This window comes from Delphinapterus leucas, chromosome 9 (assembly GCF_059928025.1).
Source record: "Delphinapterus leucas isolate spDelLeu-1000000601 "Yukka" chromosome 9, BTC_Dleu_Yukka2, whole genome shotgun sequence".
In the NCBI taxonomy this organism is placed as follows: domain Eukaryota; kingdom Metazoa; phylum Chordata; class Mammalia; order Artiodactyla; family Monodontidae; genus Delphinapterus; species Delphinapterus leucas.
The window spans coordinates 105,476,729-105,502,079 of NC_143137.1; the positions used below are offsets into that span (position 1 = coordinate 105,476,729).

The following is a 25,351-nucleotide window of genomic DNA, read 5'->3' on the forward strand; positions in this document are numbered from 1 at the left end:
GAGATTGTGGCAATGATTTTATTTGCTGCAAACACCAACGCTCATGTCTGGAGATTTGGGGACCTCAGGCTGCCGCGAGGCACTTCTTGATGAAGTGGCCCACCAGCCGCTGGGGCCGCTTTTGGTACTCGACCAGCACCTCATGGGGGCTGCTGATCTGGTCACCTTCCAGGCGGTTGAGGAGCGTGACGCACACCACGGCCGCTGCAAAGAGCAAACGCCAGGTCAGTGCAAAGAGCGGGATTCTAGCTTAGCTCACAGAGACCAGCGTCCAGGCCTCAAGGGAAGGGGCCGACAGTGGCTTCTGATAGACGGAGAACACGAAAAAGCTGAGGGGGCCACACTATCCTTTTCTGTCCTTATCCTTGCCTGCCTTTGTTCCCAGAGATTCCCAAACAAACCCCAGGACCAGCTCAGGGGGCCCTGCACTGCCTTGAAAGGCAAGGTGACGTGAAAGCTGTGAGGCAGGTATTCTGGAAGGCAGAGCTTGGACCTCGAAGGGTAAGGCCAGGAACTGCGGTGGATTAGCCCCAATTCAGAAATCCAAAGATCTTTGAAGGCCAGATTCATTGTAGAGTCAGCAGCGAAGCCTGCCCAGACCCGAAGGGGGGACTTTCTCATCTTTCTGGCCTCTCAGTGGCACGTGAATCCCTGCAGAGACACTGAGGACCCTGCCTTGGACCACGTGACAATCCAAGGAGGTCCCAGCGCAGGGGTCCAGAAACACGCCTTGGGGGCAGGGCGGGTGCAAGGCCAAGGCTGGCGTTGGGCGGGCCTGGGAGGAAACATGCTTTGGGGGCAGGGCGGGTGCAAGGCCAAGGCTGGCGATGGGCGGGGCCCGGGAGGAAACGCGCCTTGGGGGCAGGGCGGGTGCAAGGCCAAGGCTGGCGATGGGCGGGGCCCGGGAGGAAACATGCCTTGGGGGCAGGGCGGGTGCAAGGCCAAGGCTGGCGATGGGCGGGGGCCGGGAGGACGGGGGGGGGCGGGGGGAGATGGGGGGCAGTTGGGGGAGCTGCGGCCTAGGTACCCAACCTCGGAGGCCGCAGGCGTTGCACATGGCGGCGAATACGGACGACTCCATCTCGATGTTGCGGATGCCGGCCTCGTAGGCCGCCCGCAGGTACTCCTGCTTGTCCTTCTCCGCGTAGGAGCAGAGTGCCCCGTCCAGGCGGCCTTGCCCTGGGAACGTGGAGAGCCGATGCTGGCCCGGGAGCGCCCACCTCCCATTCCACCGCCCCCCACCCCCGGGCACTCAGTAAGCGCCTACTGCATGCCCTCCCCGCCCCCCAGACAGAGATGCTTTCCAGCCCGACGGGCCCCGCCTGTCCTCGACCCACTGGCCCGCGAGGGAACCGGTGCTGAGACGCAGGCCCGCAGCGGTGCGGACCCCCGGGCGGGAGACCAGCGCACTCCTCACCTTCATAGAAGTCCAGGGTACACATGGTGTTGCCCACGACCGTGGGGAACTCGCCCAGGTCCGCGGAGCACCGCACCAGCTCCTGCACCAGCCAATCGTCCAGGTGCGTGTTCCGGACCACGCGCTTCCCGAGGACAATTTGCTCGAACTCCTGCTTGAAGCAGCCGTCCACCGCCTGCCGGGTGATGACCACGGAGCCGGGCTCCACACCTGCAGGAAGAAGCGGGTGTCCCGGCTGCAAGGGGCGGTTAGGGAGGGGAGGGCCCCGTCCACGCACTGTAACACTGAAGGGTCAGTCATGCCCTAAAAAGAAATAGGTAAGGATCTCTTTTCAGCACCAGATTTTTTTTTTTCCTGAAGGTAAAGTAATGAATGCGTAGACGCTGCAGAAAATACAGAAAAGTGCAAAGAAGAAAGTGAGATTGATGGACGGCCCATCCCCACAGAGCAGCGTCTTTCCGTCGCTGCTGGAACTGTCTGGGGCTCCCTTTACCAGTATGTGTTCAGCTGGTCCCTGTTTTGTACCTTATTATTTCAGGTTTTGAGTAAGGAACACTGGGGCACCCCAAACCTGGCTCCTGCGGTCACCAGCTCTTGACACCCTGGCTTCCCTCCAGGACTGACCCACCGGAGGTCCTGCTTCCTGTGCCTCCCTGGACGTTTCCAAGATTGTACAGACGTTACTCTGCTCCTTGCTCTTTGGTTTTGTAATAACTTTGCGTGGGATTTGACCAGGAGCCTTTCCTTCTACTACACTACTACTTACTTTAATGTGATATTCGTTTTCCTAAACATTTAGGGAGGAGGAAGGAGCAAGGAGATCTGTCCCAGAGCCCCACGTCAGCCGCTCTCATGAAACATTAAAAAACGTGGCCATGGGCTTCCCTGGTGGCACAGTGGTTAAGAATCCACCTGCCAGTGCAGGGGACACGGGTTCGAGCCCTGGTCCGGGAAGATTCCACATGCCGTGGAGCAACTAAGCCCATGCACCACAACTACTGAGCCTGCGCTCTAGGGCCAAGAGCCACAACTACTGAAGCCCACGAGCCACAGCTACTGAGCCTGCATACCTAGAGCTGTGCTCCACAACGAGAGAAGCCACCACAATGAGAAGCCTGTGCACCCCAAGGAAGAGTAGCCTCCGCTCGCCATAACTAGAGAAAACCTGCACGCAGCAACAAAGACCCAACATAGCCAAAAATAAATAAATTTTAAAAAATAAAGTATAAATTGTGTCTCTACTTTAGTTTAAAAAACAAAAAACATGGCCAATTGCCAAGCTCTGGCTCTGCTTGCCCCCTGCATGTTCATCTGGACTTTCTCTCCCTTGCTGCTTTGTCCCTGTTCTGGTCAACGTAGACTCTCCTCAGGTGTCTCCCCACACCGAGTGTGGACGTGGAAAAAAGCTCAGATGGCGGCTTTCATGAACTCATGGGGCCTAGAATTTTCAAGCCACTTCAGACCTCAAATTGGAGGGCGCAGGACCCCTCCCAGTGTCAGCTGCTCTTCCTCACACAGGCCCTGCCCTTTCCCGGGATACCTGTTGGCCATTTCAGAATTCTCACATCTGACAGAAACGCTGGAGTCACCCAGTTCTCCCTCCCGAGTGGCGGCCCATGCCAGCCACCCACTGTTCCTATTTTGGGATTTGTGGGGACACCATGTCACACTGTTGTCGGGGGGTTGGGGTCTGGCTCTCTAGTTGATCTCTCCATTTTTATGGGGCAATTTTGGGAGATTCAAAATCCACCCTACTCCCTCCAGAATTCTCTCTCTGATTATTGATTTTAAAATCCCTCCAAAGCAAGAACTCAGGAAGGATTTGCTGGAGCTCCTCGCCCACGCTGATGCGATGTGCACAGCCACGAGTCCGTTGGGTCGATGGTATCACAGACTAAGTGTGCACAGCCTGGGAGCTCGTGGTCATTGGGGTGTTTTCCCGAGAACAACTCCTTTCAACTTTGAATTACAATCTGCAAACATGGATGTTAACCATCAATCTGTCTATACAGTGAAAAGAAAAATGAGATAACGTATTGAAAAGATTTAGGACCTACAGCGATCCTCTATCACAGCGAGAAAACCTAAATTTTCGAATTACCATAAATGCAGGGGAGGTCAGGTCTAGGCAGTCAGAAACAAATGCACAGAGGCCAGGCTGATGACAGCAGACCTCCTTCCAGCAGCTCCCAGCTCCTCAGCGGGAGCGAGAATTACTAGAACCCAGTTTTCCGCAGAAAAACCGGCCCAGAGGTGGGACATCAGAGTAAAACAAGTTTGCCTCAAAGACTTTGGCTGAAAATTCAACATGATGTTTAGCGTTTTACTTTCTCATTGCATCCTCTTCTTTCTTTGTTGTCTTTGCGATGTTAATAAAATTATGTTGCGAATGGGGGGCTTTTACGCAACTTAAGGACACATCTTAATTTTGTATTGCATCTCTCTCTTCCCCCTTTGATTTTCCTGTAGGTTTTCTCATAAGGTGCTTCACATCCTTGCAGGGATAAAGAGGAGGAGTGAGCAAAGTGAAGGAGAAAGGCAGAGAAAAGAGGGATTAGCAAGAATAAAAAGAGAATCAAGCAAACAAGAAGGCACATGTTGTATAATTCCGAAAGGACGGGTTTTCAGGTGCGCGTGGCCTGGTGCCTTTCTGTGCCTATTTCTGGGGTATGGGTTGGGAGAAGTAGCTGGACCAGAAAAAAATAACAAAATGCCTGCTGCTGCTGAGCGCTCCTTGGGCACGGCCCAGGGAGGAGCTCTGGGTCCCCACTCTGCCCACCGGGTCCCAGTGGCGCTCTGCACACTAACCTATCCCGCCAGAGGTGCCGATGCGGATGACGGTGACGCCGGAGCACCGGGCGTGGTACAGCAGCTTGATGAGCTCGTGCAGCATGATGGCGATGGAGGGGATGCCCATCCCGTGCTAGAACCAGGGAGAAATGCCAGCGTCACGCTCTGGTAGCACCTCTGTATGTTCTGTGCTACATTGCTAACTGGCGGTAAAGAAGATGAACTTCCTAACGCACACTTAAAACTATGAACACTCGGGGAAGTGTAAAGGTTTGCACGACGCTGTCGAATGGATGGCCCCTTTGATCCACACCACCCGTGGAACAGATGGCAGCTGAGGACCAGAGGGCTGCTGTTGCTAGGTAACAGACATCCCCTGGCGTGGGAAGCCCCGCACACGTTCTCCCTTTTCTCCACACGCTCTGCCGCAGCCAAACTCGGTAACTGGCTGGTGGCTCCACCGCCGCGGTTCTGCCTGTGCCGTTTCCTCCACCTCCGCATCCCCAAAACCGCCCTTCTTCAGAGGCCCTCCCGGTGCCACGTCTGCCAGGAGCTGCCCCTGTGGCCAAGCCCTCTTTGGAGAACGTGTTCGTCCTGCAGTCTTACTTGTGGGAAGTGCTTCCATGGATTATCTGGACCTAAATACGTCTTACTCTTGGGTGTGTTGCGGGTGGTTAGTACCACCAGACGTCTCAGCTGCCCAGAGGGCTGGGCCCCTGTCCCAGCCTCAGGGGCAGCCTTACTGTAAGGCAGCACTTCCTCTAAAAATGTTCTCTGCAAAGGGAACCAAAACTGGAAAACGAGAACACCAGAGGTTTCTGTGTTCACCCATTGCTGAATCGCATGTGTGTGAAGTAACACAGGCGGATGGTGTGGGGACCACTTGGTGCCCGGCTCTCCTCGTGGTCCTGGTCCAGGCCGAGCACCATCTTCCCGGGTCTCCAACCCGGGTGCTCACTGTGTGCGCACAGCTGGGTGGGTGTGCGCGTGTGTTTGTACGTGTGTAGCTGTCTCTCCTGGAGACGGGCTCCACTGCCTCTGCAGCCCAGCCCCAGGCTCTCCTCGACCCGTTTCCTCTGTCAGGCTGCGTGCAGGGCGGGGATGGGGCCTGCAGAGCCAAGGGCTGAGCCCACCACGAGGGCAGGTACTCACGCTGACCGACAGCACCGGGCCCACTTTAAACATGGCGTAGCGGTCGGTGCCCTCACAGATGTCGGGATACTCTGCACCCGGGTGGTCAAGGCCCAGCTCCACGGCCATGTACTTGATGAAGGCTTTCATCCGGGAGGGGCTTCCCCCAACACACACAAACTGCAGACAGAGAACAGAGCCCCCATCAGCACAGGCACTGCACCCCGTCTGTACAGCGGGGGTCCTCAAAGTGCCCCCCGCCAGCGGCGGCAGCATCTCCTGGAACTTGCTAGAAATGCAGGTCCCTTCCCTGCCCCCCCCCCGCATCTGGGGAGCCAGTAATGTGTGCATTAAGGAGCCCCCTGCTGATTCTGACACTCCTTTGAGTTTAAGAAGCACTAGTTCATGGACTCACCGCTCGGTGCAAGAGGCCCCCACAGTGCAGAGCAATCAGCTCTACACAAGCCAGGACAACCACACCCTCGCCCTCTCCAGCAGGAAAGCCCAGGCTCCGCGCCTGCCCAGGCTCCGCGCATCGTGTGTACAGCAGCCCACTGCACTGGAGAGAGCCGGCGTTTGGAATAAGATGCTGCGGGCCCCTCAATGTGCAACCAGGGCCCCACAGCCCATCTGTAACATGGGCTTCTAACTGCTGTTTCACCGGCTGGCAGAGGCCCAAATGGCCAACCTGTGGAAAGAGCCGGGGGCCAGTGGGGGCTCGGGGAGTCGCAGCTGTGCGGTGAGCAGGTGGCTTTCAGAGAAGTAGAACCTTCATCTGCAAAGTGTCGTACGTGAAAGCGTCAAAAGAAAACCAGGTAAATAAGCCAGTCTTAAGGACTTGGTGATCAAATAGTTATTAGCCTCTTAACATAAAGAGGAAAAACTCTATAGCCTAGAAAAAACTACAGGTTAAACTTAAGGAGAGAATGAAAACGGAATGAATTAAGAACACACGGAAAGGAGGGGAAGGGATAAATTGACAGATTGGGATAGACATATACACACGACTGTATATAAAACAGATACCTACTAAGGACCTACTGTATAGCACGTGGAACTCTACTCCATACTCCATAATGACCTATATGGGAAAAGAGTCTAAAAAAGAGTGGATATGTGTATATGTATAACTCATTCGCTTTGCTGTACACCTGAAATTAATACAACATTGTAAATCGACTAGACTCCAATAAAAATTTAAAAACGAAAAGACAACAACACATGGAAAGTCGTCCCTCGGTTTGAAACGAACAGCACAAAAGATCTGGGTGGCTGACAGGATGTAACCTGGTTATGACTTTACGATCGCATGAGGCAGCCCCGGATCTAGGGTCACTGGCTTGTTTCAGTTTTCAATTCTAAACGTTAGCCCACTTTTCCACACGGGGATTAGACACTTTAAAAGTCCTCTGCGAGGATAAGTCAGGACCAAACTAGCTAAACAGATGGATGTGCATCTTAAATGAGAGACAGCAGACACATGCGACTGCCCCTCCTGGGTATCCCTTGCTCCCCTAGAAAAGGATTAGTGTCTGCTCCTTTCTAGTCTCTCAGTGAAGCATTAGGAAATTTATTTTACATTGTTTCAGTTATAGGAACCAATACTTCTTTGTGATAGTTTTCTTTCACTCAATAGTTCATATTCTTGAAAGGTAACAATTTGCAAAAATCCGATCAACATATAACTTCGAGAGCCTGTCCTCTGTCACCTCCGCCCTGTGTGGCGCAGTCTACCTGTGTCACCTGAAAGGGGGGTAATCTTGGGGCAAATGCCCAGAATCAAAACCCCTGCTTTTACCTTCACGTCTCCAAACATAGTCGGGAAGTCGTGCGTGCTGGTGCTAAGGCTGAAATGGTAGAGGACATCTTCTTTCATTGCAGCCACGTGGGGATTGCAAAGCTGTACAAAGTCGCTGTCCCAAAACAGGAAAGGAGGCAGTTTAGAGAACCAGCGTCCAGGGGCCGGCAGGACCACAGCAACACCCTGTGCCAGCGAGGCGCATGGGCCACAGCGGGCAGGCCGATCCCAGCCTGCAGAGGCTCCCACACTGTCTCCGTTCCTCCCTCTCTCCTTCCCCTCACCCGCTTTCCACACCCAGGGCTTCTTTGGAGGATGATCAGGAAGGACTCAGAAGAACACCAACCAGTGGTTAGGATTCCACGTTCTCACTGCCAAGGGCACGGGTTCAATCCTGGTCAGGGGACTAAGATCCCCGAAGTCGAAAGGCTCCACAAAAAAAAAAAAATACAAAGATCAAAACGTCAAATCATCCCATATAAAGCATGTAGCCAGTTGCTACCCAACCCAGGTTCATTCAACATATAAACTTGGCTTCAATTTAAAAATAGGGCTTCCCTGGTGGCACAGTGGTTGGGAGTCCGCCTGCCGATGCAAGGGACGCGGGTTCGTGCCCCGGTCCGGGAAGATCCCACATGCCACGGAGCAGCTGGGCCCATGAGCCATGGCCACTGAGCCTGCGCGTCCGGAGCCTGTGCTCCGCAACGGGAGAGGCCACAACAGTGAGAGGCCCGCGTACCGCAAAAAAATAAATAAATAAATAAATGAATAAAAATAATACATTTATCACAGGAAATATGGATGGATGAGAAGAAAAACAATAGCCTCTAATTCTCCCACCCAGAGATAGCCTTTCCAATCTGAGGCCTTTCTTTTTCGTTTTGTTTCACTAGCCAGCACTTCGCTGGTACAATGTCCAAAGGGAGTAATGACAATGTCCAAAGGGAGTAATGAGACAAGACATCTTTTCATTTTGGTTTTTCTCGGTGCGGCTGCTCGAAACTTTGTATGGCTCACATTATATTTCTCTTGCACAGCACGCTGCTGGCCTGCAATAGGGGTTAGCAAACATTTCCCATAAAAGGCCAGATAGTAAATATTTTTTCCTTGCAGTTCATAGGGGCTCTGTTGCCACTTCTCAGCCCTGCTGTTCACCCATGAAAGTGACCACAGACAACACGCAAATGAGTGTGGATGTGTTCCAATACAACTTTATTTACAAACACGATGCCCAGGTCTAGATTGCATCTCCAGCCTTAGACACGCCTCCTTCCACAGCTGTGCCTTCCTGACTCCACTCACAGGTGTGCTGCCAGATGCCAGTGGCACAGAGGGAAGCAGCCATGGGTCCCCAGCAATCAAGACTTTCTGTTTCTTCCTTCAGAGTCACACTTTCCGCCCCGAACCCACGGATCACATTTCCTTCTCAATCTAACTCTGTGAGAAAAAAACCATACAGGAAGAGAAGTTCTCAGCAGCCTGTGATTTGTAAACACCTATTCTCTCTGGAGTCCATCGGTCGTCAACCGTAGATGCCCAGGCTCCAGACCGAGGGCACCTGCTTCTCTCTCTCCTGCATCTCCTCGCTTCCTACTTTCGTGCTTCTCACATTTCCCTCCGTGTTCCCTAGAATGGCATCCAAGTTAACTCACAGGCAAACAGTCTCAAAAGGCTGATGTAGAAAAGATGCGAACAAAATACTGAAGGAGGGTGCTGGTGGACTGGCCAACACCCTGAGCTCATCACTAAACTGGCAGCAGGACCACTAGCAGACTGTGCTATTGGCACCGGGGCAGGGATGCGAGAGTCTCCCTCAGGAGGGGCAAGCAACCTGCCCAAGCCAGAGTCTGCACTGGACCCCGGCCAGTCCTGACCAGGCTTACTCTCCTGGGGCAGGGAGGTCTCTTTTCAAGGGACCAAATCCAGTTCGGACAAACCCCAAGCTTTCCCAGAATGCCTCCTTGATCTCCAGACCAAGCTGAAATTCTAAGTCATAACACAGCCAGAGCATCTGAAGCTCCTTTAAAGACAAATATTTTACTGTAATTACGGTTCTTGTTCTCCTTCAGGATGTTATGAACAAAGAGTACAAAGAGAAGGGCTAACGGCCGAGCATTGGAACTGACGAAACAGAATGAGATAAAACAACTTTGTGTCATATTTCAAAATAGAAAACGTTTCTTTCCTCTTTCATTCCAGGAAAAGGAGAAGGAAATATGGCGTAACTGTGAAGACCAACAAGGATTTTAAAATATGTAAATTGGACACGTAACAGTGAATAGAACAAGTATTTTTGTTACTGAGGTATAGATAACTTACAGTATTGTATTAGTTTTAGGTCTCTAACATAGTGATTCAATTTTTTATAGATTAAACTCCACTTTTTAAAGGATTTTAAAATAACAAGTCACAGACATATTACTTGGAAAACTATTTTTCTAGTCTACACACGATGTCAAGTGACTTTACCTTGCTTTATTCTGTCACTTTATTCATTTAACAAATATTCATTGAGCACCTACTCTGTAAAAGAAATGGGTGAGATGCAAAATGAATGACACTCGGCTTCTGATTCCAGGAGTTTATCAGCAGGGAAGGGAAAACACGACTGACCATTAGACAAACTGGCCCAGACATCTTGCGCCGCATGCTGAAGGGACTGGCAGAGAACGAGGAAGGGGCTCTGGGGCAGGGAGGAGGGGGACCTTCAGTTGAATCGCACACAAGCACGCATCAGGCCCTGTGCCAGGCCGAAGGGATGCAGACAACAGCAGGGTGGAAGCGGTGGAAACCATGTCATTAGTGGTGGTGCGTATAAGTCATTCGACACCACAACTGCCACAGAGGCTAGGTTCTACCAGTCCCCGTCGTAAAGGCTCAGGGTCACACCTTTAATAAGAGGCTGTGGTCATGAGTTGGACTTCAGGGCTCCTCACAGGACACGCTGGCCTCTGGAGGGTGGACCATACAAGCTGGTATTGACCATAAAACGACGGAGGGAGGGGAAGATAATGACTAACCAACGGGGAGGGGTCACTGCTCAGTGGAGTCACATCCAGGGCACCTGACGCCAGGCCTCCCTTCTCCAGCCTTCGTTTCAACCACCCGCTCAGCCAGCCTCCAGGATCCTCAACCCGGGAAGGGGGGTGGGGCAGGGAGGGGCGGGGGGGGGGGCTCGGAAAGTGGGGACAGGGCGTGTTTGCTTGTCAATGATTGAAAGCACCAGGGAGGGACTTCCCTGGTGGTGCAGTGGTTAAGAATCCACTTGCCAATGCAGGGGACATGGGTTCGAGCCCTGGTCGGGGAAGATCCCACATGCCGCGGAGCAACTAAGCCCGTGAGCCACAACTACTGAGCCTGCACGCTAGAGCCCACGAGCCACAGCTACTGAAGCCTGCGCACCTAGAGCCCGTGCTCAGTAACAAGAGGAGCCACCGCAATGAGAAGCCCACACACCACAACACAGAGTAGCCCCTGCTCGCTGCAACTAGAAAAAGCATGCACGCAGCAACAAAGACCCAACACAGCCAAAAATGAATTTATTAAAAAAAAAAAAGAAGCACCAGCGATCCTACTAGTTCAATTAAAAATTCTCTCTGCAAGTACTATTCTCAGGGCAGCTCCAAAACTTGAAAATGGACCTCAGAACCCATGGGGAAGGAAAGGGGGGGACAGGTGTCCGTGTGAAATTAGGTGACCCACACGTGCAAGTATCCAGAGCAGTTCCCGAGGGACCTCCCAGAAAAGAACCAAGGAGCCCTAAGCTGGGTTCCCAGAGGGCAGCATACGGCCCTGGACATCATCAAGGCGAGAGGCCACCAGAACCAGGAGAGGCCACTGCCCAGGATGGGGTCTCCCAGGGAACCCCAGCAGAGGTGGGTGGGGAGGAAACTGGGAAAAGTAGTGGATTTCAAGTCCATGTAGGAATTGGGATTAAGACATAAAATTCTTGCTTCTCCAGTGATGACAAAAATTTGTATTTTAGGGCAATATGAGAACCTTTTAAATATAAAATTGTTCTCTGCCTGTTTCTGCCACCCCCCCACACACACACACTTTACTGTCGATTGTGAATCTGCATTAACCAGACCTCCTTGGGAGATGACCTTCCTTCTTCATCCCGTGAGGGGCCATGACGACCCATGACCCACTACTCACTTTGTACCTGTAGATCTGGATTGTGTCCACTGTCAGCAACACATCATTTGACATACAACCCTTTGTCTCAAAAAGTTAGAACTGAGGGCCATAGTTAAAGAATTTCTTAAAGCCAGGGAGGATCCTCAAATTTTTTGTGAACGGATTACCAAGATGGGAGGGCACTGGTCTGTGGTCTGACTAAACTGACCAGAGCTGATACTCAGAGCTTGAGAGAAATTTTTTCTGGGGGGGAGTGGGGGATTTCTCCCCTAAGCTAAGTGAGGGAAAGTCAAACATTCCAACATACATGAATGGGCATGTCAGTCCTTTGATACACTGAGAAGGCCACCCATTTCTTTGAGGAATGAAAAACAGCTGCCCTTGTTTTACAAATCTAGTCTTTACAGGACCTGAGGTGTGCCTTCAGAAACATCTCAAAGCTTACCAATCCTTTCACCACTCCAAAATCCCCCCCTATTTATCTTCAGAGGCTTGTAGGCATTGAAGAAGAAAAAAAAAAATCCTGGCCTTAAGGGAACAAAGTCCTCCTAGGAGGAACTTGCCTTTCTCCCTCTATGCCTTTGAGATGCAAATATTCGTAATCTTTTTAAAATGCAGATTTCAGGAAAGCAACTCTTATCCAGAGAAAAAAACAAAAGGGGGATAGGTAATTTGGAACTTGACTTGTCAAGGACAGGCAAATCCTAAGTGTCTTCTTCATAAATATTAGTAAAAAGGGTTTGGCCCTCTAGACAGGCAACCCTGTTGCATCTGCCAGAAACCCAATCTGAATCCAACTTCTTTTGTAACTGAAGGGATTTCTATTATTGTTCCTGACTCAGGGCTGAAATTGCGGAACTTTGGGAACCATGGGGTCTCTGTCTGTGTGTCTGTATGTGTCTAACTGTATTGTCGATGTGTAGTATTGCCAAAATTAATTTGTATAAGAGCTCTATTTAATTGGCTTAAAGGAAGTTAGCTGCTACTTATATACATACCTAGAAATATAAAAGAAACTATCTCGAATGAATTTCAGAATCGTGTGAGCTAGGATTAATTTTAATTTCATTGAAATTAATTTTAATGAAAGCAAATGGTTTAATTAATACAGACATGTCTTTACAGTCACCAACGTTAAGTATAATACTCTTACTGTACCCAGGTTCACTAGAAATCACATAAGATCTTATTATTCCTGTTACAAAATTTGTCAGCAAGAAAAATGACTTGGTATGCTAAACTTTTAAGTGAATTAAACGGAAATGGTGAGAGTTTTGGTGTAAACTCTAAAGGAATAATTATGTTTTAGGAATGTCTGCTTAAAAATAGTCTCTCCGGATTTAGATAACTTGAAACTTTAGAGTTTTGTTAGATTAAGTTAAATGATGGGAATTCAATGACTATCCAGAATTTATTTCCAAATAAGATACTGAAACATTAATTACTGAACATAAGCTTCCTTTTACAGAGAAACTAAAGATATTTAGGACTATTAATAAAAATATATTTGGTGCCACACTAAGACATTTTCTGTTAGAAAAAAAAACCATGTGTTTTCTAGAAATGGTAAATAGTATGTATACGTTTGCTAATGTGTGGGATGCTAATGTTTGGGATGCTAATGTAAAAGACAGTTCATAATTACCTATTTGTTAGTTTCTGCTGGATACTAGGTTTTAAGGTTAAGAATTATAATATATATGTAACTAAAGCCACTAAAATAAGGGAAACATTTCAGTATGCAAGGAAAGTAGGAGACATGTTTTCAGCCAAAGAAGGTATGAGGAATGGAAATCATTTTGTTCAAGGGAAAGAAATTAATTCTGTCCTAGAGCTGTTTTTTTCTGCATAATCAATAAGGGACAAAAGACAGAACATTATGGAAGGTGCGTGGAAAAGGGAACACTGAGAAAAGAGTTCTGTGTGTGGTGAGGCTAGGATTGCATTGAATTGAATTAAATACATTTGTTATTAAGAGTAGCTTAATACCAAATAGCAAGACTGGAGTTTGGTTTTCTCTCTGTTAAGAGAATAAAGTTTTCTTGGAACATTGAGTTGCTTTTGGTAATGGATTATGTAAGTTTCTTTGCCTTTTTTTTTTTTTTTTTTTGCGGTACATGGGCCTCTCACTGTTGTGGTCTCTCCAGTTGCGGAGCACTGGCTCCGGACGCACAGGCTCAGCGGCCATGGCTCACGGGCCCAGCTGCTCCGCAGCATGTGGGATCTTCCCGGACCGGGGCACGTACCCGCGTCCCCAGCATCGGCAGGTGGACTCTCAACCACTGCGCCACCAGGGAAGCCCTCTTTGCCTTTTAAGTGAGCCTTTTGAGTGAGCTGTGTTTGCTTGTGAAATATTTTATTGTCACTTTGGTTAAGTGAATTAAGTATTGCTCCTCAGTGACCTATATCCTATTTGACCAAGTGTTTTAAACCTTTTTTGATATTTTGACAAACTCCCAAATATCAAATTCTCCCTGAAGTTCTTTTGACCTCTAGCTAACTTTGGGGTTCTTCAGAGAGGACCCCTGAAGCATCTCAGAGAGAGGAATATTAAACTAATTAGGCTTATTTGGTATGTTAAATTACATGGGAAGCATTGTCAAATGAGTGGTGATAAACCTTCTTAGGTTATATTGTATGGGTAAATATTATTAATATACATATTCTAGAAATTATATGGAGCTCCTAAGAATCTGGTATGTCCTGGTAAATGTTTATAGTCGTAATTCTAGTTCTTGTCTTAAAATGTTGTATGACAAAGCAATAACCAAGTTTCTTTGACAATTGCATTGTAATCAGATCTTTAACCTTGCTTTTTTAAGTCTTATGTCATTTATAGACTGCTTCATCTTCAAAAAGATTCATAGAAAGGACTTTTTGGGAATTCCCTGGTGGTCCAGTGGTTAGGACTAGGTGCTTTCACTGTGGGGATCTGGGTTCAATCCCTGGTTGGTGGTTTTGTTTTCCGGGTTTTGTTTTGTTGTCTTTTTTTGCCACGCTGTGCAGCTTGTAGGATCTTAGTTCCCCAATCAGGGACTGAACCCGTGCCCCCTGCAGTGAAAGCACAGAGTCCTAACCACTGGACCACCAGGGAATTAATTCCCTGGTTGGTGGTTTTTGAATCTGTTTTCCAGATATAAGGAAACTCTTCCCCTCAAGCTAATTATGACTTACAGCAATTTGGGTAAATTACTCCCTTGTAAGTGGAATTGAGACATTTATCTTTTCTTTCTACCTGATCTCTCCAGAAATTGGGAACTCCTGGGTTCCCAGTAGCTTTATCAGGTAATAAAATTAATTACCTGATAATTGTTAACTGAGGTCTGTATTTACTGCCTCAGACTCACTTCTCAGATGATTCCTTGTTGCTATGTTACATTACTGTAGAGTTTGTTTCTGAAACTTATCTCAGTCATCTATCTTCAGATGAAGATCACATGTGCCATGACCTGCAACCAGGGGATTATGCATACGGGAAAAGATATCAGATAAAGGACTCTTTACAGCTACCTTGGAAGGGACCATATCAGGCCTTCTTAGACTTCCACTAAGACCAACACTATATCAACACCATTCAAGCTAACATTATCACCAATATCACTAAGTGACACCATCCTACCTGGCCAATTTAATGACACCTGTTCTGAACTTGGCCATAAATACTCCTTTTCACTAGATGTTAAATATTGGGTAGCTCTTAACAGGACTCAGTAGACCTACAGAAAAGTTTATGGCCTTGGCTTTCCCTGGGTTGGTTAGGAAGATGCATAGTTGCTTTCCCTTGGGCTTAAGTTCACCTGCAGGTATCCTTGAAAACAACCCCTGCCAATCTGCCTTTAATATGAGGACTCTGGGTTTCTATCAGTTTTCCAGTGGTATGACCGTTTGGCCGAGATATTTGTTAACTCGTCTTATGACATATGAAGGATCAAATTTCTGTTCTGAATGATCATCTTCCAAATTTAGTAAAAATACTAGGAAAATGCTTTGGTTTAGGAGGATCTTCACTTAAACCCTTACTAATGACATTAATTTTACTGTCAATTTTGATCACGTCTATTGCTCACTATAAATTAATGAACAAGCACAAGGTACATGCAAGGTTAAATTGGCATAACTTCTACTGGACAACTTGGAACTGACAGTCCTTGCCAGACATCTTACTAATATAACCCCTTAAAAGGAAAGAAAGGAGCAGGCTATTAGGTCTGGACATCAAGGGACATGATGAACCCAGGGCAGGTAAGCAACCACCCTGGCATCAAAGGAACAAATATTTGATCACCTAAGGCTTTCTATCAAAAGATTAATGATCAGAATGGGGAAATTGATAAAAAAGTTCATATCTTAAAATTTAAAATGAGAAAAATTTAAACATAACATTTCCTTTGTCCATTTGGATCTCCTCCCTTCCCTTTAGTGTGGGTTGTGCATCTGTACTAGCCAGACCTCCGTAGGAGACAGCATTCCTTTTTAATCTCATCAAGGGTCACAACTCCTTAAGAGATAACCTTCCTTCTTAATCTTGTGAGGGGCCATGATGACCCATGCCCACTACTCTGTACATGTAGACCTGGATTGTGTAAACTGTCAGTAACACATCATTTGGTATTATTACCCTTTGTCTCAAAAACTTATATAACCGTGCTTTGGCCTCTTATGGGTGAAGCAATGCTCAGAGCTTTCTGAAAAACTGTCTCCTGGGTTATAATCCTCAGATTGGCTCAAATAAAATTTTCCATTTCTTTCTTAGATCAACTACTGAGTAATTTTTTTTCATCAACACCAGCAATGCACAAATATACATAAAAGAGTGGCCATGTGAATCACATAGTGGAATAATGAAAAACTGCAAAGTAATAAGGAAAGTATTGAAAGGTCAGAACCAAGAGACAGCTGGGAAAGAAGCAGGGACTGTGACTCAGAAGAGTGTCCAGATGTAAAGAAACCCCACTGGACACAGGTCTGGGCACCCCAAGCAAGTGCCCAGACGTCCTTGGGAAACAAACATCCCAAGGCTACGAGCAGCGGCCCTGGCACCAGGTGCCAGGGGTCTTCAGCCAGCTCAGCTGTATATCCACTGAGTGGTCAGTCCTCCAGGCTTCAGGCTCTGACATGAGAACCAAGGTGTCCACGTGTGTCAGCTCTTAGAACACTGTGTGGCTCAAAGTCATCACAGCGAGCCCGAGCCCAGCAGCATGCAGGTCAGAGCCTTACTTGTGATTTCCAGGTTTCTTTGTTTCAGCCCCTGGCGAGGCCATCCCTCAGCTGAGGCAGGACCCTAGGAGAAAACAGCACAGAGTCTGTTAGAAGTAATAGTCAACATTTTATGAGCTTATTTGAGCGCACTTCGATTGGAATCAGTGGTTGACAAGGGAGCAGGGGAGCGGCAGACAGAGAGAAGGTGGAAACAAAGCAAGGACGCGGCTGATGGCTGCAGCATGAGGCCCAGGGGGCCTGTGTGATTGGTTGTTCATAGCATTTTGATTTTGTAGCCTGGAGGCATTTACAGCTTAGATTTCAGTGTGCTGACACAGGCTGCCTCGGCATTAGAGACACCTCAGTCCAATGGGCTCCTCGTTTAATTAGTTGAACGCTAGTGGGTCCCCCCAATAGGAACCAAGGTCACTTGGACCGTCAACAAGGCCACACTAACCTGTGGAAGGTCAGTGCCATCAAGAGGAACTCGACAAATTTACATCACATACACGTACATATATAAGACCTGGAGGGTTGCTAATTTCAGAGAGGAGCTGGCGGAAATGTGCCCAAAGCGAGCCTGGGTTGGCATCTCCTACTCTGGTAGAAAACCCTTCTTCACTTCCTGGTCCCTCAGACAAGACTGCCTTGACCCAACAGACCACACCTGGGTGCCTCACGCTTCTAGAATTTTAACTCTCCTCCAGCAGGCCTCAAGGACAGCTCAGGGGGCAGAGAGGGGCCCGGCAAAGGCACCAGCTCTTGAGGGCCTGCCATGAAGGGAAGGGAAAGACCTGGGGCAGGTAGGGATCAATCCCTGCCCTGGTCCCACTCCAGAACCAGAGGAAGGGAAAACCATGAGACACAACCGCAGTTCTTACTGGGGCTCAGCCACCAGAGCACTGACCCGACACCAGTGCCTGCAGAGCTGAGCCCGAGCACCTGCTGGGTGAACTCGGTGAGTGGTCTACGGTGGAGCTACCTCCCCCATCCCCAGGTCAGGTTCTCAACCTGCTACCTCACCAGCCGCTTACCAGAAAACCAGCCTCACAAAGCTAAAACCCAAAGCCCTCTTTTTGGAAAAAAGGGTTGACGGCCACTGTTACACTTAGATACTGACCATTTTTGGCAAATTCTGAAAACCAAAGCATATTGTCATAGTTGGGTCTGGAGCACAGATTTTCCTGCAGTGCTGCCTTGTCTCTCTTCACCTAGCCTTCATGCTCCCTTAGCATTTACAGGACACTTCTGAGGAAATGTCAGCCTGTGAGTCAACTGCAAATTGATTGAACCCAAGGAGGGGGGTTATGGGAACCTCCTCTCTATAGCCAGTGGGTCAGAAGCACAGGTGATAACCTGGACTTGTGATGGGGGGCGGTTGCGGGGGAAGGCGGGCAGTCCTATGGGACTGAGCCCTTAGCCTTTGGGGTCTGACACTGTCCCCAGGTAGACAGTGTCAGAATTGAGTTGGATCGTAGGACCCGCTGGTGTAGGAGCTGGTGTGGAGAATTGCTTGACGGTGTGGGGAAAACAAAGTAGAATTGTACTTGGTGATCAGAATCTCAGGTCATAATTTGCCTTTACAGCATCCGTCAGACAGACTGATGCAGACAGCCCAGCTTCTGAAGAAGTCTGGCTTCCAGGAAATGCAGCCCTCGGCACCTCCGCCCTGCAGCCAGCAGCTGCTATCCCTCTGGGATCCACCTCACCGTCTGCAGTAAGTGCAGACGTGCCTTCCGGCGAAGCCAGCCCACAGCCCTCATTATCGGCTCTCCCTTGTCCACTGAGAGATGAAGTAGGGCTTGGGGTCACCTCCTCCTGCAATCCATCCCCTCCTGGCTGCTGGCTCTTCCTCTGTGGGTAGGGGGTGGGGAGCTCAGAAAGAAGAAGAGTTAGAGGCACCTTCCCACGGGGCAGAGGCTGAATCAGAGGTGCACAGTGCACCCCAGAAGGTCCCCAACCCCTATTTTCCAGGAAAGGAAGCTCAGCCACAGAGAAGACATCCTGTCTGGCCTTGCAGAGAAAGTGTTGCTCTCTAGGCCGGGTGGCTTCCCCTGCCCCTGAACCAGAGAACCGTTTTCCCTGCCTCGGCCTTGCCCTCTGCTGCCCCAGACCTGGGCTCCTTCCCGAGTCTGCTCGGGGTCTGCTTCCCCTTGTACTCTCAGTGCCAGGTGATTGTTCCCCTCCAGGCTGCGACCCCGCCCAGCCCCCACCCCCAAAGTAACTCCTCCTTGGGCCTGAGCCTCATCCTGGGGACAGCAAGGCTTTACTGAACCAGCTCTGTGCAGAGAAAATCGCAGACTTTTGCAATGTTCTAATTGGAAATTTCCCCACCAAATATCTTAAGACACTTATAGGTGGAGCGAGCACACAGGCAGGTTGGCCTGGGAGTCCCGGTATAGTCACCAGAGCCACATTCCACTCTCGGAAGGACCTGGGTGTGGAGGATCAATGATATGGCCACCCCCCCCACCCCACCCCCCACCCCGCCCACTGAAAAAGGTCAAAGGTGGGGAGGAGGTGAACCTCTCAATTTACTTCCCCTGAGACCAGTTAGAGCAGGAGGGGGAGCCCAAGAGCCACTCTACTCTCACTGGCAGGCTGGTTGCTCACCCAGACTCTCCCTTACTCCAGAGGCCACTAGCGAGGGGAGCGGGCCCCACTGCTGTGAAAGGAGACCCTGGTGATGATTAAGAAGGGAGTGATAACCACGCAGGGGCACAGGGCGATGGTGGAATCTCAGAAGAAATTTTCAAGTTAAAAAAAGAAGTGCATAAACTTGTAGGCAAACGAATGGCACCAGTCATTCCTGTAAACGGGGAATGTTACCTCCATCAGCCACTGCAGCAGCCCCCATGGTGCACCCCGAGGGGACTCAGGATGGAGAAAAGAAGGACACTGGCCCTAGGTAGTGAAGATGCACATCAAAGGAATGATTTCCATGAGCCCCGACTCTTGCATCTTCCCATACACAGAATAGCACTGAAATCATTGAGATGCCTGCTTTTCTGATTAGCAGTAATCTTTTAATTACATGTTTGTTTGTTTTTCAGCAAAACTCCCTCTATATCCTGGCTCCCCCCTTACCTCTTCGGAGCAGTCCCTCAGAGCTCTCTGAGAGGCTGTGTGCTGGGCTAGTCCTCAGTGAGGCCACCGCATAAAACATACTTCCCAAATGTTAGGTTGTGCTTTTTTTTTTTTTTTTTCAGTCAGCAAGCTGCATTATTTTTTCCAACCGTCAAAGGAATCAGGAAACAGGCCCAGGGGATGCTGCAGTCCCTTTACCAACGAGGCCAAAGTTTGGTCCACTGGGGTTTAACACGGAGAGGGGGAGTCCCCCAGGGTCCACTGCAGTCTGTTCAACTCTGGGTCACAACTTAAGGCCTAGACAAACACTCGTGGGGGGATGCCCCACCGTCTGCTCTGCACGCAGAGGCCCAGGGCAGGCACTGTCCAGCATTGCCCTTGTGCAGTGTACCTAGGAGAGGCCATTCATAGGTGAGCTCATTCAGAGACTTTAGGGAATGTTTCTGACAACCGCTTTTTCAATTGTTTTACTGAATTAATGTTATCATGCACCTGGACCTGTTTCCTCCAACAGATAATATGTATGTGCATTTCCTAAGGACACACGCTTGACATCATACAGTGGACTTCCAGCCTGGACATCATCCCAGGACGAAACCTGTGGAGCATACACTTCGTTTCCTCTGTGGCCGAGAAAATCCAGCTTCCCAAACCCCATATTGAATTAGCGTCGCAGCGCTGTCCAACCAGGAAAGACTCAAGGTGGTTGGTCTGTCTGCCCCGCCTCAGCCCCTGTGGCTGTGGATGGAACTACAACATCAGGGGGGATTCGGGCACTTGCCTGGTACTTTTAGTTCACCTTTTTAGTAACTTAATGCCTTTCTAATTAAGTATTATCTGTAGGAGAGCAGAAAGTGCTAAGCATTGCACACATTAGTCATCCAATGTGTAAAATCCCCAACAGGTAGCTGTCCTGGCTCCTCAAGGTGTACCTATTCAGGTTAGAACCCGCACCCGCTGTGGTGTGTGTGATCTGAAGGGAGATGAGAAAGACCCAGGGCTCTGAGAAGCTGGAGTCCACTGCCGCAAACATGAGTGACCATGAGCTCCAACGCAGGTCGGCTGACGGAGAGCCAGGGAAAGGTGCAAACAGCGCCCGGAGGTCTATCTAGTTCAGCGTGAGGAATGGGTTGTTTCTTAGTGGTCCCTGACTAGGAATAGCCAGGAAAAGATGTGGCAGAGAGAGGACAGGACTAACGGTATTTACAACAAGGAGACGTGAAACCCCATGAGATATGTGGAGGGTGCAGAAGAAACAGCTCAGCCAGCTCAGCATGGGGAGATGGGATTCGGGCGCTGGTTAGGGGCCAGGTGCCCAGACAGCCGCGTGTCACCACCGACAACGTGACACCGTCCTGGGGGTGACCGGGGGACTCGGAAAGCCTGGAAGCAGGGAATGACAGTCAGAGGTTTGTATATTGGATCCACACAAAGGGCTCCAGAATAAGCCACTGTCACATAACAACTATTCTGAGCTGAAGACTTTGAGTTCCCGAAAGCCCGCACCTGCCTGAACCTAGAGACTTCCAAACATGTCGCCACCCCTCCTAGGAAAAAAACTCTTTTCTCTGAAAAAAACCCAAATAGATATTGTCCTATCTTATATCTCATCTCTTTTTCTAAGGGATCATTTGTCTCTCAGAAGTCCTCTGTGTTTCCCTAAGTGCCTTTTTGGCCCCACCCCCTTCTGTCATTTTCTCTGCCAGAAGTGCCTCTCTGCCTCTCCCCACCCCCTTTTTCTTTTTTTTTTTGTCTTGCGGTACGCGGGCCTCTCACTGCTGCGGTCTCTCCCGTTGCGGAGCACAGGCTCTGGACGCGCAGGCTCAGCGGCCATGGCTCCCGGGACCAGCCGCTCCGCGGCATGTGGGATCTTCCCGGACCGGGGCACGAACCTGCATCCCCTGCATCGGCGGGCGGACTCTCAACCACTGCGCCACCAGGGAAGCCCTCCCCACCCCCTTTTAAGATGGTATATCAGCCCCAAATTCCAACTACCTCCTGAAATCACATTTTTTTCTGAACTCTCCCATACACATGTAAATAAAAATCTGTCTTTTCTCTTGCTAATCTGTCTTTTGTCTTTTTAACCTGCAGTCCCCCAAGAACTGAATCTAAGAGGATAGAAGCTTTTCCTCCCTGCAGTTGGATTTGAAGGGCACACAGCGTGAGCAGAGATGCAATCAGAAAAGGAAAGTGTGGCACCTTCCACATCCAGGAGGCGAATCCAAAGGGCTGGAAGGTGGTGTCAGGGTGAGGCTGCCAGGGATGCCTGTGTCGAGTGGGAGGACAGGGAAAGAAGGCCACAGTGTGATGTTCCAAGCAAGGGGTGAGGTTGGACGTTTCGTCAGAGGCACTGGGTTCCTGCACAAGGTGCCTGCAGCCATCACCCAAGGCAGAAATGCTGGGGGATACAGGGCCGCCGGTAGGAACTAGGCGCCTGGGGCCGAGTCCAGTACTAGAGAAGCATGGACTTTCCACTCTGTCTTTCAGGGGGCAGCAGGGTCCCAGGTGAGCCCTGGTCCAGAGACAGGGCTTCCAGGAGAGCTGACAGCTTTCCCACAGCCCGGCCGACCAGTGGCGTGAGACCCCCCGACCTGGAGCCTGTCTCAGAAAGCATTCCTTCTAACAAACACTGTCCCAAGGGCCGCGGGTGTCCTAAAGGTGTCTCCTCTCACTTTCCAGGACCCCATGTTCTCTAAACAGGAGGGTTTCACTAGATTCCGGCCGGGAGGTGCCACATCCCAGAGAACTCTGATCCTGGCTCTGGGGTCTCAGGCTCCTCGGCTGCTAGGGGACCCGATGGGCCTACTGCCTGGGGCGCTGAGCCAATAAACACACCAGGTACTTCTGATTAAAGCAGGAGCCTTTACTGCTGGTAACAAGTAAGGAGACAGGGAGCTAGCCGTCCAAGCACCGTCTCCCCAGCAGCAGGATGGGGATGCTTTAAGCCAAGGGCACATGCATACTCATGAAAGGGCACACGTGACCTTCCGTGTAGACGGGAGTTCTGGACGCCCTTGCCCAGCGGACAACATGCCCCAACACACAGTGCATGTGCAAACATGGCGGCAATCCCACCCTTGGGGCAGATATTTTAGCATTAAAAAGAGGTTAAGGTCACTCTAGATTGACAAAATCCAGGCACCTGATTGTGGGTCCCAAAGGTCAGCATCACCATCCCTTAGGCACCAGGTAATCTGGTGGTTGGGCGCTTAAAGGGGTTGGATCCTGCAAAACAGCTCAAGAATGTGCTTCAGGCCGATCTTAAGAAACAGAACTGGGAGTCTTTATGACTGATTTCTTGTCTTTGCTATGGTGGCTTCTCTTGCCTGAGAACAGTTGGTTGTTCCTGAACTATTTGTTCCTTTTTAAATCATTAATTACTGAGAACTACTCTTTGTTTCCACCTGAGACACAGGAGGCCATCGCTCACCTTCCTCCCAACCACCAGTGAAGGGAACACAGTGTGAACCGAAATTCGCACTCTAGCTCTTAATGTGGGCCTGTCGGTGCACGTTACAATTTCTCTGTTGCCTGTTCTACTTCCATGAGATACGACATTATCTGGTTTGACCCCACCCCATCCTTACTTAAGACTGTCTCAGCAACACTAACTTTGCAAAATCAAAACACCCTCCAGTTGGTTTTGGTTTTCTTGTTTTGTTTTCGTTCTGTTTTATTTTAGTTTTAACCCACTAAACCAAATTCAGACAGGTGGGTTACTTTGGCATATAGCTAAGTGTGTAAACGTTTATAACTTGTTTTTTTTTTTTTTTTTTTGCTGTACGCGGGCTTCTCACCGTTGGGGCCCCTCCCGCCGCAGAACACAGGCTCCGGACGCGCAGGCTCAGCGGCCACAGCCCACGGGCCCAGCCACTCCGTGGCATGTGGGATCCTCCCGGACCAGGGCACGAACACGTGTCCCCTGCATCGGCAGGCGGACTCCCAACCACTGTGCCACCAGGGAAGCCCATAACATTTTTTTTTAAATGAACGTATTTCAAAAGCGAATGTGTGTGTGTATATGGGAGGAAGTGAAAGAAATGTTCAGGGTTTACCTTTAAGAAGTGGGAAAAGCTAGAAGTTTCACTTTCTGTTATATGTTAGTTTTGGTTCTTTTTTTTTTTTAACAATGAGTTTGTATTAATTTTTTGATTAACGAAAAAGTCCACTTGGACAAAAGCCAATGTAAAGAAAAACTACTTTGTCTGTTTCAACTAAAGTGTTACTTCAGTGCCCACCAGGGCTGAAAGTCCTAGAAAAGACTATAATTCATGCCCGATAAACCTGGCTGAATTAAGGAGTCTAGTAGAGAGATAACTAGAAGGTCAGTTTGGCCTCTGAAAAGGGAAAAAAGTCATGGAAGACTGGCTGAGAAGTGGGAGAGTGGAGCCCAGTGCTGAGAGCCTGGCAGAGTGAAAGCAGACAGGATGGGAGGGGTTGGCAGGGTGGGAAACCCAGACGGAGACAATCTTTTTATTCAGGGAAATCGCAAGTCTTTTAAAAGCCAAGGTCACAGCCAACGAATAGAACCGAAGGTCTCTTTGACCCGGAAAACAGAATAAGTGGGGAAAGATGGGCCAAAGTGAGGCCAGGCTAGTCAGGGCAAGGTGGCGGAGAGGCAGACAGAAGGACGGAAAACAGCCGAGGGGAGTGCAGAGCGCAGGGTCGCCACGCCTGGAGCCGGCCTCGAAGGCCTTCCAGGAAATGGCCTTGTTCTAACCTGGATTTCAGACGGGGTTTCTCTGCAATTCACCATGGGCGGGGAGCCGCCCAGGGCAGGGCTGACCTCTGGCGGGGAGGGCCAAAGACCGCCAGTCCTGGAGGAAGGGCGGTGGGGGCAGGGAGACTTCGGGCCGGTGACCTTGAGTCCCCGGGTCACGCCCCGACCCCGGAGCCGGCGAGACTGCCCCAGGTGCCAGTCTTAAGAACAGCCTGCTGCGTATAAGAGCTGCAGATGGACCCGCTCCCCGCTGCAAATCGGATTTGTGTCAGATACTCTGTGACTGAAGTTTCTCTTTTGACCTGCCGGACACCTCGACGCCAGTATTTTACGCTGTGACACTCTGTTGTCTGTTGGCTCAAGGCGCACACCTGAGTCCATTTGAACTCTGCAAGTACGGTAACACTCATTCTCCAAAACGTAATTTCCCCCTCTCCCCCGACAAGAAGGGGACGTTCCAAATGCTCCCGATTCCCTTCCCGCTCAATTTGGACTGAGGAAGACCTGCCCAGCTCCTCCACGCGCGAATCGCCTCCGCCAGGTGGACCAGCATCCGGACGGCGCCCTCCGCGCAATCCTCCCCACCCGCCCTCCCGGCACACCCTCCCCACACATCCTCCCCGCGCGCCTTCCCTGAACATTCTGCCCGCGCCCCCTCCACGCACAGCCTCCCCGCAGATGGCCCCGCGTCCGCGAGCCCGAGTCGCCTCACCGGCAGGTCGATGATTCCTGAAAACAGGACGCTGGCCGCAGACACTTCCCTTGCAGGGACCGCCACGGGTTGCGCCCGACGCCTGCCGAGAGCTACCGGCGAGCGAGTGGAGTAGGGCCGCCCGGGGGTCCCCGCCCGCCCGCCAGCCCCTCCTCCTCTCCCGGGGCCCCTCCCCTCCCGGCGCCCCCGCCCCACCCCCGCCTGGTTTCTTGTTCCGCAGCGGGCGGCGGCGGATGACCAGCAGGTTACTCTTGAAACCAGTTGCCCCGCCCACGGCTTCCTGCGGCTTCCTCCCCGCCTGACAGCAGAGACGGGGGGACAGAGGTGACTACCCGAGGTCACCGCTCATGCCAG

At 50.2% G+C, this 25,351-nt stretch overlaps 2 protein-coding genes across 6 annotated transcripts in view; both read right to left on the minus strand.

The window, feature by feature from the left end:
- Window positions 1–25,049, minus strand: UPP1 (uridine phosphorylase 1). Of its 3 annotated transcripts, XM_089917940.1 has the most exons (9): window positions 24,998–25,049; window positions 16,494–16,557; window positions 7,483–7,565; window positions 7,137–7,251; window positions 5,360–5,518; window positions 4,226–4,340; window positions 1,418–1,627; window positions 1,033–1,179; window positions 1–204 (listed from the first exon to the last, which is right to left on the minus strand). In XM_089917940.1, exons 4-9 carry the CDS (start codon window positions 7,212–7,214, stop codon window positions 65–67), a joined length of 849 nt encoding a protein of 282 aa, XP_089774066.1. In that variant the 5' UTR covers window positions 7,215–7,251; window positions 7,483–7,565; window positions 16,494–16,557; window positions 24,998–25,049; the 3' UTR covers window positions 1–64. The 3 variants fall into 3 exon arrangements, with proteins under 3 accessions (XP_089774066.1, XP_022448927.1, XP_022448929.1); XM_022593219.3 differs by lacking the exon at window positions 7,483–7,565 and having other exon boundaries at window positions 24,998–25,047; XM_022593221.3 differs by lacking the exon at window positions 24,998–25,049 and having other exon boundaries at window positions 7,421–7,565.
- Window positions 8,332–25,351, minus strand: part of C9H7orf57 (chromosome 9 C7orf57 homolog) — a 36,971-nt gene continuing 19,951 nt past the window's right edge. For all 3 annotated transcript variants that reach the window (XM_030761501.2, XM_030761499.2, XM_089917942.1), the window contains one exon: window positions 8,332–16,557. The gene's annotated coding sequence lies outside the window, so the exon portion shown is untranslated. The remainder of the gene's footprint in view (window positions 16,558–25,351) is intronic.

Coding starts and splice junctions, on each gene's coding strand:
- UPP1 (XM_022593219.3), bottom strand. CDS start 16,537: ATGGCCTCGCCAGGGGCTGAAACAAAGAAACCTGGAAATCACAA. Junction 7,252..16,493: donor AAGAAACCTGGAAATCACAA/GTAAGGCTCTGA, acceptor GTTTTGGGACAG/CGACTTTGTACAGCTTTGCA. Junction 1,628..4,225: donor CGGCACCTCTGGCGGGATAG/GTTAGTGTGCAG, acceptor TTCTTCCTGCAG/GTGTGGAGCCCGGCTCCGTG.